Consider the following 13873-nt stretch of genomic DNA (forward strand, 5'->3'; position numbering starts at 1 on the left):
GCGGAAAGTTCCACATTGTCATGAGTACCTTTCTAGCAAAAGTGGTTCATTAGTTACAGTATATTTAAAAGCCAGGCTATTAGGTGCCAAATGGCGAGTGAGGTGCCCCATATCTTAAACAAATTTCAGTATTCGCTCAAATATGGCCCAAATGGTATTCCGAAATTTTGTCAGTTTATTTATTTAGTTTACTATTATTATTTGGTAGGCAAACATTAACGCAGTGATCTTATTCTGACGCCTTGCTTTGTCCAGAGTGCAAAATACATATTGTACGTGAAAAAAAAAAATTGGGGGAAGCTTAAGCTTCACCTTTAAAGAGTGGAACGCGATAGCATTCAAAGATACTCGACTGCTTCACATGCTTCTCGGCGACTACAGCTTATGTAACCGTACTGTATACCGGGAAGCGCTGGCGGCGAACGCTATGCATTAAAGTAGAAACGCGGCCTCTGTCGTGGACCGTAATGCGGCGGAGACGAGCGCCGTCTATAGGTGTTGCAAGTAGAGTTACAGGGAAAACACAGGAAAGGCGGGAGATGGAAGTTCAAGACGATGATAAAAACGAGAACAAGGTGAAAGCAGCAGCCAACGTTTCGACAAGTGGACTTGTAGAGTGGCACGACAAGTGGCCTGCAAGTAGGGTTACAGTAACTCTAGTGGCAAGGAACCGGGCATGCCGCTCCGTGGCCTCCAGGGTTTGCGCACACCGGTGCGCACAAGTTTTGGACGCCATGGCCGCTTTATGAATGGTGGAAACGCTGGAAAAGGGGTTGGTGTTTGAGTTTCCGCGTAACAGGATTATGTTTTCGCGTATGCTCAAATTCCGATCCGACGCTATCATGTCTGCAGGTTCTGTGTAAGTCGTACTTTACGATTTTTCTGACGTATTTTACTTTGGGAAATTCGATTAATTCAGTAACGTCGTTGCGCTACTCGGTTTCCCTTACTTCCTGAAGAATAGGAAGGCGTATCGTTTCGGTGATAGTTGCCAGCCTGCTTCCTGTTTTCTTTCTCTATGTTGCACTTGTATTGTAGGTGTGGTTAAGTATTTAAAATGATATAATAGTAATCCCCGTGCTGCAGTTTGTAGTGAATCTCAAGCAACTTTGCGACGCACGTAAGAAACTTTGATGAATGCGCGCCTTCAAAGCTGGCTTCTCTGCAGTTAGATTATTTGTATGGAGAAGCCTGCTTAAGAGGAAGCTTTAGCTCGGGCCCAACTCCGACACGGCCTATTCAAATACATGTAAAACGCAAAAACGTTTTTATGAGATAACTCCAGGACCAATTTTGATGAAATTTGTTGCATTTGAAAGAGAAAGTTAAATTCTAGTGACTGTTGGAAGCGGAATTTCGATTTAGGGCCTGAATTTTCTTAAAATGATTTGCAAATATTTGACCATTTGAAAAAAATAGATGCACGAAGTTTACAAATTCATAGCTCTGCATCAAGAACTGATATCGCGATTCTGTAAACGGCATCCATTAGATCATTCAAAGCGGACAAATTCAATAAGTCATTTTACATCTTACGTGAATTTGTTACGTTGGTTACAACGGTTTTGCAAAAGTTGTATTTCCCTATGATTAAATTTTTTTATATTCATGTGTAACATAATAATTTTGTCCGCTTTAGATGTGCTATTAGATGCAGTTCACAGAATTGTATTATCATTTTTAGTGGTTGAGTTACAGACTTGTAAACTTGATAGTTTCGTTTTTTGAAAATTTTCGATTTTTTCCAATTTTTAATAAACAATTGACAACCTAACTCAAAAATTCGAAACCAACAGTCACTAGAATTTAAGCTTTTCTTTTAAATGCAACAAACTTCGTCAAATTTGGTGCGGTGGTTGCCGAGAAAAACGAATTCTCCTTTTACATGTATTTAGATAGGAGCACTCGAGCTAAAGCTTCCTCTTAACTCGTTTGCTTCCGAGTAGCCAGAAAGGGGACTGAAAAGTAGTTTAATAATAATAATAATAATAATAATAATAATAATAATAATAATAATAAAGCGGCTGTTTATTTAAAATCAATAAAAAGTATAGCAGGGAAGTTAGTGCTGACCTCACCGTAATTGTCTACCTTAAGCTGCCGACACCTGAACGGTGGCCAGTAGTGGGTAAAAGGACAGGGACAGAGAATATATTACAGAAGGAAACTTATTTCTTTTTAGTTGTAAACTACTGCAGCCCTTTCACTAAGGCCCAAGCAGAAAAGGGCATTTTTGGGTATTATTATTATTTGTTTTGAAAACACATATACAGGAAAAGGAAATCGAGGAGCACGGTGGCAACTGACACCGAAAGGGGCACAACGCCTTCCTACTCTTCAGAAGGGAGGTACAGAAACACAGAAAAGGAAAATAGGAAGGATGGAAGGAAAGAGGTAAGAAAGAGCAACACGACAAATCTAAAAGAGTAAAGTAGAACACACAGTACAGGTCCCACACAGTAGGGCTGGTCACTGAAGGTCACGCTACTATACAGTACGTTAAATAGAAAAAAAAAATAGTGTCTCAGGTACAAACGTGAACCTAAGTTAGTTATTTCTAGAAAAGTAAGTAGAGCGCGACGAGCCTGATCACGTCGAGACGCACAGCCACTCGGGTACAAACATTCGCCGAGTTTCGTACATCGCAGGCCAAGGAGATGATAGTCCCCCACTGTTTTTTTTTTATAGCGACATACACTGCGCACTGAAATCGGAGCACTCCATTATCAGGCGCTGAAATGTCTCGCAGCAACCGCAAGACGTACACGATGGACTAGCCATACGCCCTCTTCTCTGTGTAAACGTTCGCACACGTTCACACAGCCAACCCTTAGCGTGAGTAGGTGCGCTGTAGCGCGACGAGGCAAGCCTCGACCGCGGACACGGGGCGGGAACTTACCATTTGCGACGCGCTGGTCTAGATGCTCCTTGAGTAGGTGGTGACGAATCAGCAGACGAGCGTCATGAAGCTTGCACAAAATCTGAGGGCAGACACAGTTGTTGCAAGCGCAAGTTGAGCCAATCGATAAGCCTCTTCATTTCTGGTGATTCCTACGCATGAAGGTATCCGTCGAGCAAGAGGTATACACCACGGGATGAAATTTTGTTTGCAGAGTTAGTAATGCTGCGCACTACTGGGCAATCAATCTGACTGCTTTATAACCTGATAAAGGCAGCGCGGGAGTCCGCAAAGATGGCAGTCTTCAATGCGGTTAACTCCTCTTGCACATGTATTATGCAACGTCAATCGCTGCTAGCTACGCACTTGTTGACGAGGTTGGATGGGGTATTTAAAAGATATGTCGTACTTGAGTCGAAGGGCAAAAAAAAAAGAAAAAGAGGAAAAGCTGCAGAGGTGCCTTGAGCGTCGCTGTTTACATATACGTTGGCGAATACTTGAGGATAACCTGGAAATTTTTCGAACATGTGAGACTGAGCCGATTGAAATATTGCCGAAACAGGAGTATCAGACTTTTTGTGCATATCTTTTGGAGGCGGAGGTGTAACTAAAGCAGCATGTTCAGAAATGTCAGCGATGTTCATAAATAATGCCGTCATTTTTCGCATGTGGGATAATGGGTGGTGAATGAGGCGATCGAGGAGCGATTGACCATTCGACCCGCGATGCAGACGCTCAATATGATGTACAGCTCTCTGGTCTGCTTGCAGCCTCAGGTGTAACTGATACGCTTCAGTGGGTAACACAACAGATTGCGCCTCACGATGTGATGCAAGCATTCATCGAAGGGCGACGCGATGATCTCGTTCCAGTTGGGCCGTCAAGCTAGGTAGTACGTTCAGGACTGGTAACGCATACATCGTGCCTTAGAGTACAGATGACTGGTACATCTGGAGAGCCATTGTCTGGTCGCAGCCAGCACTTCTAGCAGTCAAGGCGGCCACATACTTAAGAAGGGAGCGCGATTTGCTTCGTACAGATTTGACGGCAGGACGCCAAGAGATGCGATCATCCACAATTAAGCCCAAATAGCGGTGTTGTCGCAGCCAGCTTATCAGCGTTTCGTCAAGGTACAGTCGGCTCATTGTTCGACGAGCGCATTGTTTAGGCTGATGTGCTATTGCAGCCGACTTAGCAGGTAATATATCTGCAGACAAATTTCACTCAGGTACTCCGAAGTCGTGTTTATAGCTCTTTGCAAGCTTGCACGAAGCCGCGGACCAAGGTGCTGAGGGCCGCTTATCCACAGAGCAATGTCATCTGCGTAGACAGCTGTGCTCACAGGGAAGTCACTGTCCTGAGGCAAGCGACTTGGAAGCGCGGCGACTACGGTGTTAAACAGAAGCGGCGATAGAACGCTGCCCTGTGGGACACCGCACTTCACACATCGGGATTCACTTGTTATTCCTCCGATACGCACTTTAGTCCGGCGCTCCGATAGAAAATTCTGCACAAAGCGGAGCAAACTACCCGAAATTCCCGTGGTTGCAAGAGCGAAAATAATTGCCTCATGCAGAACCGAGTCGAAAGCTTGTTGTATGTCTAGCTAGAGCATGTAGGCAGAATGCTTGTTTCCTCTAGCTAATTCGAGCGCTGAAACAAGGTCTGAGGTGCTGTCCACAGCTGAACGGCGGCGACGAAAGCCACTCATGACATCAGGGAAAAAATTCAGCTTCGTTAGCATGACATCTGAGCGAAGCAGGGCCATTCGCTCCATTTAAAATTAAATTATGGGGTTTTACTTGCCAAAACCACTTTCTGATTATGAGGCACGCCGTAGCGGGGGACTCCGGAAATTTCGACCACCTGGGGTTCTTTAACGTGCACCTAAATTTAAGTACACGGGTGTTCTCGCCCCCATCGAAATGCGGCCGCCGTGGCCGGGATTCGATCCCGCGACCTCGTGCTCAGCAGCCCAACACCATAGCCACTGAGCAACCACGGCAGGTTTCGCTCCATTTACTTCATGACATTTGAACTTAGGGATATTGGTCGGTAGGACTTGAGGTGTCTTGCCGGGTGCCAGGGCTTTAAGATTGGTATCACCACGTACGATTCCCATTCAGCAGGGACTACACAGGTTCTCCATACTTCATTATACCCGCCCAATATACGGTCATGAAAGCTATTGTCAGTGTTCCACAAATACGTCACGCCATCTTCACCGGGAGCAGTGCGGCGTATGGAGAGGCTGAGCGCGTGTCGCAGCTCCTCAAGAGTGAAGTCTGCCTCATCCGTCTGGCAGGCTGGACCGTAGGAAGCGGATATATGGTACACTGATTTTTCAAAGAAGGAAGGTCGCCATTTGTGGTGTCACTGGATGCAGGAGAGGCGAAAAGGTCTGCAAATGAATTCGCTATAACTTTTGGTGACTGGCCAGTCGCTATGCATAATGCAACAGTAGGATTCTTGCAGATTTCGGGAGTGCGGAGAGCCTTCAGTATACGCCATGCACTTCCAAAACTACTTCCAGTATGCAGCGAACTACACAAGGCTGCCCAGCTCTTGCGACGAAGCTGTTTTGTATGCCAGGAGAACACTCATATTTTTTATAGCTGGTTTGCTTGGGTGACGTCACGCGCTGATTGTAGTGGCCATGAGAGGGACTCTTGGGACGCGGCATAACCTGTCGAAATTCCAGAACCATGCGCGATGAAGGCAGGAAGTCAGTTCCTCTGCAACTACAGTATTTACATATATACGGCAGAGCGATCCCCGACACATGCCGCCGCTTTCGCGCTCACAAAATTAAGCTTTCGAGGATTAAGCTTACAGCAGGTTTTCATAATGACTCCAGGCACTGTTCGAGCGTTGGATCAGTATCAACTGACTGGCGTGTACACCTATTCAGCGTGAAGACGGAGGTAGGGATTAAGCAGGCGGGCTTCCAGAAGTGATTGCCTGGTTCCCGTTTTACAGCGAAGCTGTATATGACTAGCCGATTAGTCCGTCCGTCTGTCGCCTGTACGCCGAAAACTCCTCCGGCGCAACCCCATGCGCATGCACGAAAGAAAAAAGAGAAAGAGAGGCGCGCGATTGGCTGCACCAGTAGTGACGTCGTTGCTCTCCGTAGCAGCCGAGCGCGCGTGCAGCAGTTTCTCTCCGGTTCCGAAATGGGGAGGCCACGCGTCATAGGTACTCCTGAGGAGCAGGCAGCTTTCTATCAGCAAAGCCGCGAGCAGAACCGAGAACGAGCGCGTGTACGCCGTGCCGATGCTGCAGCCCGGGTGTGTGAACAGGCTCGTGCAGCCGTGTGTAAGTAGAAACTGCGTACCGAGGAGCCAGCAGCCGTCGTAAGCCGTCGTTTATTGAACCGTCGGGATTGACCCAGTGATAAATGTCGGGGCAGCACGTTTCAACTTCACTGGTTAATCATCTGTACGGAGTGCGCTGGTGGTGATTTGTTTATTTTCGTGTTTTTTCTCTCTCTCTCTCTCTCTCGTGACTACGTATACAGTATAGTCCAGGTCCAATGGACGGCCGGTGCTGGAAAGCAGACATTTGAAGACAGAAACCGCGATGGCAGCACAGTAAACCTGAACTAAAAATTTTTTTTCCAATGCCATTTATTTTCTTAAGTGGTTCGTGCGGTGCTCCGCCCTCGTTATCGCCGGTTGACCGGTCGTGAACGTTGAATGATAGGGAAGGAATGGAAGCGATTGAGCAAAAGGAAATCCGTTCATTATAGGTATGGCGAACGTATTCCTTTCTGGTGCCAGTGTAATATAAGGTTTCCATTCACTCCATTCTATTCGGCCGGTATAATGTACGGATTCCTTTCGCTCGACTCTACTCCTTTCTCATCGTTCAAGGTTCACGACTGATCGATCTTGGTGATAACGCAGGTGCAGCGCCGCGCGAACAACCGACGATGTACGAAAAGGAATAGCACTGGAAAATATCCGTTCTGAGTGCATTAAATGAGCGACGGGGATGTAGCGCCGAGAAAAGAGAGTTTATCTCTGCGGTTTGGATCTGCATTTTTTTCTTCGCTAACTTTATGTCCTACTTTGATTGTCCTAGCTGGGAGCTTCATTTCAGTTTTTGGCGCTCATTATTATATATATTAATTATGTTCTGCGTGACTCTTTTACGATCGTTCTGTGTATTACTCATTTTCCCCGCCATAATTTGCGCTTTCTCTTGTAGCTTCAGCACGATAGTTAAGCTATCCACCGCAAGGAGATATTGTTACGATTTCCGCGGCATTTATATATATATTCCTATGCTTTGTCCATTTTGTTTATGCAATAGGCACTCCCCCTCTCCCACCTTCGCACAATAACCTTATTGAGTACCAATGGTAGACGCTCTGCGATCTGTATTGCGGGCGAGCCCTTGTAGCTTAGATTCGTGTGTCAGAATGCGTGGGCCACGATAAACAGCTTAGCACGTTATCAGGCTGCATAATTTTTTCGCTGCTATGGGATCTGCGTGGCTTAAAGAGAGAGATAGAGGGAGAGTAGGAAACCTCACCGATCGCACCTTCAATTATGAGAATGATTTACATACGACCCATCATTGGCACCAATCTTTACCACAGGCTTCAGTAATGAACTGCTTGCGTGTTCTATCCACGACTTTATCTGTAGAACAATAAAACATGCATGAGGAGCTTAACGCGCGGTTCCCGAGAATCGACGAAGTTGGCGATCTCTCTCATTTCCGCGGCGCTAGATATTTATTTTCTTTTTTTTTTGAGTTGGCCTTCTATAGGGCACTGCATGGCGCTTTACAAACTCGAAATAAAGCTCGCAGCTTGCGATAACGTGATCATTAGATTAGTGGCGAAATTCTTCGATTTGACGAAGCGCCGTTACCACTGCGACCCATTTTAGGATATCTTTCAGTGACACTGCATGTGAGAAATTTGCGCCGTCTCTACTAAAAAGAAAAAAAAATGAAAAAGAAACCGGTAGGACCGCAAATCATATAACCCAGCCCGGCGCCATAGCAACAGAACCACAAGGCTGTAAACGATGCGTACGGTAGGCTGATACATAGCACCTCCCCCCCCCCCCCGCCTCCCCACTCATCTCTCTCTCTCTCTCTCTCTCTCTCTCTCTCTGGTTTGGTATATATTCTGCAATTCCTAGGTATTTTATTCACTCTTTGGCAGAGAGACCTAATTGTAGAGCCATCTACAGGGAAAGTCCTCGTTGGTGTCTTTCTTCAATTGCTGTAAAAAAATCCTCGAAGCGTAAACAAACGCTGTAAAACAATGGAAGAACCTGGCCCACTAAGAGTGACCAGCTTTTCTGTGAGTGCGTCATTTTATCAGTTCAATGTTTTAGTTCTCAACAAGCGTAGTATGTCCGGACCGTCCACACCTGCGGCTAGTCCGGGACCCATTTACGAACTAATATACTTAGGGGTGAGAGTCTTAATTGAATGAAACGAATGCTTTACATCTGGCCCTTAGTTCTATCAATAAACATTTCGCTCTTATTGTGAAAAGCGGCATTATTATGTACAGGTAGCTGCGAACCAGAAGACGCTGAAAGCCATGTTGACCTGTATAGTTTGTGTCACTTTGTGTAAAAATTTCCGTCGTAATTATTGCGCGTCTAATGTAAATATTGCGCTTGTGGAACTCGTTTCCCTATGTAAACATAAAGAACGACAGCATACTTGTGCGAACTTGCAGAATCACACCCAATTTTCACCGAACCTGCTTCTTTCGAGCAGCTGCGTTGAGAACTTCAGTTGCCTCTAATTAAACCACGCACCTCACGTTGTAAAACGTTCTCCGCAGCCGTTCGAAAGGTACCCCGTATGTAGCGCTTTTGAGCGGCAAAGATCGTTTTCTCAACATGAACTCAATTTACTCCGAATGTGAACTTCACTGCCACCTGTATAGTTCTCGTATAGGACACTGGGAAATATTGAGGATAACGTGCATATAACGCATTTGAGTATTTGCTTAAGATTTTTTTGTAAAGCCCGCAATTAACAACTGACGCGCGTAAAACTTTGTCCCCATCACCCGCAAGACGCTCCTATTTCCCTAGAAATTTCAACTTTGTGGCACACTGAGTTCTTTCAGGACATTCGTAATGTACGTTTTCAAAGCTTTGTAGTACTTGTACAAGTCATTTACTACTAAGGCGTTAACTAACCTACGTAGTTCAAACATTCATCGCACGAAAGCCACATGGCACTTTCGATTATAACGAAATATAAACGTCGTACGTGCCTCTTCGATTTCACCGAGGAGACCGGGAAAACAAGCTGCGCGCCTCGAATAAGGCATGAAAATAGAAAAAAAAAACGAGTAGTAGTAGTAGTAGTAGTAGTAGGATAAACGTTATTTATGTTAGGAGTTTTGGGTGGTAGATGGGGGGGGGGGGGTCCCTCCGTCCAGGGCTCCAGTGGTTTCTGCGGTTCGCTGGGCTTGATCGAGAAGAGCTCTCTGGCTCTCTGGATCTTTGCTAGCAAGCCAAAACTCCCACTGCCTGTTACCCTGCATTTGGGCCGCAAGGGGCGAATCGGAATTTGGAGGCCCTAGTTTACACGTCCACGTGACGTACAGGCAAGAGTTGGCCGCTCTCCGCACCAAGATCGGTATATAGAGTGCAGGGTGTATCTTACTGAGTATTTGGAGGTGTGGATATGTGTCTGTACGCGGCGCCAGTCCCCGGCCTGTTATCCCGTAATGTCTGGGTGTGGGCGGCTGTATTTTTCTATTTTCTTTGGTTTTAGAGGGTGTCGTGCGGGTGGATCGGCGTTTCCTAGAAAGGCCTGACCGGTGCTCGGATGCTTATTCCTCGAGCAGTTTGGTCCGCTCTCGAAGAAAACGAGTATTCAGTAATTATTTTCAAAACATATAATTAACGTACACACTTCAAGCATTCAGCGCATCCCCCTATAACGTGGCGCACATTCCCTTCAAATATGAAATTGTGGCTCCCCTTTGTTCTTCCAGCGCAGCGGGCGAACGTTGTAAGCGCCCTATTATGTATGTATACTACCTCTAAGCAGGTCGAAAAAAAAGGGAATATACATTTTTATTTATCCCCTAATTAACCCTTACACTTTAAAACTTGTCTGCGCATCGGTCCTAATAGGTCCTCCATTTCCTCTCGCTATAAACTCGGTGAATGATCTAGTTCTTTCAGGACGCCGTCAAAACGCGCGCATAACGTTTTTGAGCGTTAACAGCTTCGCTGTAATTCAGCGCACAATACGACAAACCTTTCCTCATCTTCGTCTTGCGGGTTCTTTAGTTGGCATGTAGGTTCACTGCTTGACGACCAGGGTACGCCGATGGGGAGACCAGTTGAGGGCCAACTGGTATTCGCCGCTTTTTAGGTGTCGAGGTGCGTGACAGTGGTCTCCGTGCGAGTCCGTTAATTCAGCATCGTGAGCGCCACAAGGGCACAGCGAGTGGTCGTTTACAGGCACCGAAGCTCATTGAACTGCCTGATCGGCACGTAGCTTCACAGGTGTCTCAAATACTTCGGGCCTATACAAAGAATAATCTGAGCATATCCAAGCGACGGCAAACAACATTACCTTAGTGCTGTTCAGTTACGTGGCGTTTGCACATCTTAAAATCATGGTGCATGATAGTTGGGACACCCTGTATACCAGAAAACTGTTACACGATTTTGACAATCGTCCTCCTTGAGTTTGACCTACAAATGGTGACAAGAATTTTGGGAACTGGCTCAACCTAAATGGCCCTTCGAATTCGGCGCGACAGGGCAGTCATCCGAAATGTTATGCAAAAAGGAGTGCCTGCGCACATGTATGCCACTCCGAGGAGGACACGCATCAAAGACCGCGAAGCTGTTCAAGGGTGTTCTCAAACCCCTCGGAAGTCCTGTTGTAATTTGCAACTGCTCTAAATATACCCACGCCTTTGCAAAATCGCTTCATAATATCCGAACTTAGTGCCTAATACTCTCCGTTATATCTGACTCATGTACCGACGCGTGATTCACTGTAGAGCCGGCCGATGTCACTGGTGCCGGTAGTGTACGCGAGACACCACTGGCTCTAGCGACAACAGCGTCCTGCTTGGCCACGGTGTATGCTGGGCGTTTCGATGGCTTGGTATATGGCGGCCTTGTTGGCCGGTAATAGAGATGAATTGTAATAGAAATGAACGCGCAGAGAGGCGCCTGCGCGTTCTTACGGACGCCCTGGTCATACGGCTGCTTCGGGTTTCCGACGCAGATTGCGTTGTTGGCTGTTCTTTTGGCAGACATTTGATACGGATCATGCCAACGCACGAGAACTTTTGTGGAACTCCCCTTAACAGCTTCGCTGTAAATGGCACTGTGCATGCGCACGATGGACTCTTTTAATCTGTCCTTTCTTGAAATTTACGAACATTCGTGGACTTCCTAGAAAACACCTAGTCTCCAACCATCGATAGTGATGTGAAGTCGGCCTGGTACTCCGCATGCTGTCCAAACCTGGTTCCAAGCGTTGGTTATTGGCGTTCTTTAATGAGCCCATATGGCGTTGTAGACGTGCAAGCACAAACGTATACATGAATTCAGACAAAACTAGCACAGAACAAAATTGTGTTTATTTTTTTTTACATGAACGCTTACAGCTCAGCTTGTGCTCTTGAACAGAGTCCGGTAAAGAGACAAGAACTTGCTCTTGCGCAACAGAATCCTGTAAAAAGACGGACACCATAAGCAGGAAGAGTGACCAAGTGACGCGAGGCACAACAGGCAGCAGAACTCACCGACTTCAGCCCGTCTTCTTTGTCAAATGGAACCTAACAGCGTAGAAGGGTATCGCGAACGCTATGCCGAAGAACAGGGCGAACTTAATGGTTAGCCCGAAGCGGTTGTCGATCTTAAACGGCAGATTCTGCAAAGACAGGAAAAAGCACGACAGGGCACGTGAACACCGTCAACGTTGTTTTCGTCATACCGAGCCAGGGATGCCGGACGTATCGTGATCATCGTGGGCGCTTTTGCGGATGGCCGAGGTGGTGAACTTCCGCGAGAAGAGAGCCATTCGGGCAACGCGGGACATGCTTGAGCTCTTCGTTAGCTTCGAATGATGACGTCGCTTTGTCACTCAGGGGGGCTGCTCAGGCTTTCTGCAACGGATGGGCTTTGGATTGGATGCTATTCCTTTTTCTATCGTGTGGCCGAGTGGCACGCGCTAGGACGCCGATCGCGTTTCTCTTCTGCAACGCTAGCTGTATGCAGCGTCGTCCAAGCCGAAGAGGCGTTGTCGGCCAAATACCTGATCAAAGGCATTGATTGACCTGATACCCGTCGTGGCGCCATAGTGGTCTAAGCGTTGCGGGCGGCTTCTTCGGGCGGTCGGCCTTGTCAAGGCCTACCTGCCCTTCTCTTCTTTTATTCCCCCTACCCCTCCCCTGTGCAGAGCTGTTGAGGTATCCTCACAGCGAGAGACATTTACGGCGCTGCACTTTTCGGTTTGCTTACTATAAGAATCACATACTACTACTACTACTACTACTACTACTACTACTACTACTACTACTACTACTACTACTACTACTACTAGTAGTAGTAGTAGAAGTAGTAGTAGTAGTAGTAGTAGTAGTAGTAGTAGTAGTAGTAGTAGTAGTAGTAGTAGTGCGCTGCGAAGCCCATGTGCGTGGGATCACATCCCGCGCCACTGCGGCCGCATTACGAAGGGGGTGAAATGCAAAAACGCCTTTGCACCATGAATTAGGTGCACGTTAAAGAAGCCCAGGTGACCAAAGTAAATCCGGAGCCCCCACTGTATAGCGTGCCTCGTAATCAGACAAAACCCACGAAACGTTGATCTGAAAGATGCCGAAGGCTTCGACAAGCGACTGGATTGCGAAAGATAAAAAGCGCATTTACTGCACCCCATTTGTCCTATACGCAGTATATATATATATATATATATATATATATATATATATATATATATATATATATATATATATATATATATATATATATATATATATATATATATATATATACAGGTCGAGCCTTCTCGCACCTTCTCGCCAACATATTTCCAGTGAATGTTGCATGCTTGGCATTCCTTTCTCTTCACAGCATTTGACGAGCACTGCGATTCACCATTTTCGCGTCGGATGATTTAGCGCTAAATGCGAGAGCAACACTTTAGCTTTACGTCGCCCACATCTTTCACGTCGCGGATCCATGATTTGACTTACACGTTCTCCACATTGCAAAGCGTTGCTCGAGAGCTCACTCGACATATATATATATATATATATATATATATATATATATATATATATATATATATATATATATATATACAGGTCGAGCCTTCTCGCACCTTCTCGCCAACATATTTCCAGTGAATGTTGCATGCTTGGCATTCCTTTCTCTTCACAGCATTTGACGAGCACTGCGATTCACCATTTTCGCGTCGGATGATTTAGCGCTAAATGCGAGAGCAACACTTTAGCTTTACGTCGCCCACATCTTTCACGTCGCGGATCCATGATTTGACTTACACGTTCTCCACATTGCAAAGCGTTGCTCGAGAGCTCACTCGACATACGTCCCACCATATATTCCAGGATCATATATATATATATATATATATATACACCTTCGTGGCAGGTTTCACACACACACACAACAAACACACACACACACACACGCGCGCACGCACGCACACGCACACACACACACACACACGCGCGCACGCACACACACGCACATACACGCACACGCACACACACACACACGCACACGCACGCACGCACACACGCGCGCACACACACACACACGCACACGCACGCACACGCACACACACACGCACGCACGCACACGCACACACACACACACGCACGCACACGCGCACACACACACGCACACACGCACGCACACGCACACACGCACGCACGCACGCACGCACATTTTCCCCTAACTCTGACAATTTTAATCCTCCCTCCGTTTT

General features: G+C 46.5%; 2 protein-coding genes across 2 annotated transcripts in view; one reads left to right on the forward strand and one right to left on the reverse strand.

Moving 5' to 3' along the window:
* Positions 1-8089: 8089 nt before the first annotated feature.
* LOC142585521 (glutamate receptor ionotropic, kainate glr-3-like) overlaps positions 8090-13873 on the forward strand; it is a 35402-nt gene continuing 29618 nt past the window's right edge. Inside the window, exon 1 of the mRNA XM_075696324.1 lies at positions 8090-8219. Coding sequence (XP_075552439.1) covers positions 8181-8219 — 39 coding nt within the window. The 5' untranslated portion in view covers positions 8090-8180. The remainder of the gene's footprint in view (positions 8220-13873) is intronic.
* On the reverse strand, positions 11480-12108 carry LOC142584407 (cytochrome c oxidase subunit 7C, mitochondrial-like). The gene is made up of 3 exons (XM_075694552.1): positions 11855-12108; positions 11664-11791; positions 11480-11590 (listed from the first exon to the last, which is right to left on the reverse strand). The coding sequence occupies exons 1-2, from the start codon at positions 11957-11959 to the stop codon at positions 11669-11671; spliced, it is 228 nt and encodes a 75-aa protein (XP_075550667.1). The 5' UTR covers positions 11960-12108; the 3' UTR covers positions 11480-11590; positions 11664-11668.

Source organism: Dermacentor variabilis, chromosome 6, assembly GCF_050947875.1.
Source record: "Dermacentor variabilis isolate Ectoservices chromosome 6, ASM5094787v1, whole genome shotgun sequence".
Lineage (NCBI taxonomy): Eukaryota > Metazoa > Arthropoda > Arachnida > Ixodida > Ixodidae > Dermacentor > Dermacentor variabilis.

Coding starts and splice junctions, on each gene's coding strand:
- LOC142584407 (XM_075694552.1), bottom strand. CDS start 11,959: ATGTCCCGCGTTGCCCGAATGGCTCTCTTCTCGCGGAAGTTCACCACC. Junction 11,792..11,854: donor CGTCCGGCATCCCTGGCTCG/GTATGACGAAAA, acceptor CTGTCTTTGCAG/AATCTGCCGTTTAAGATCGA.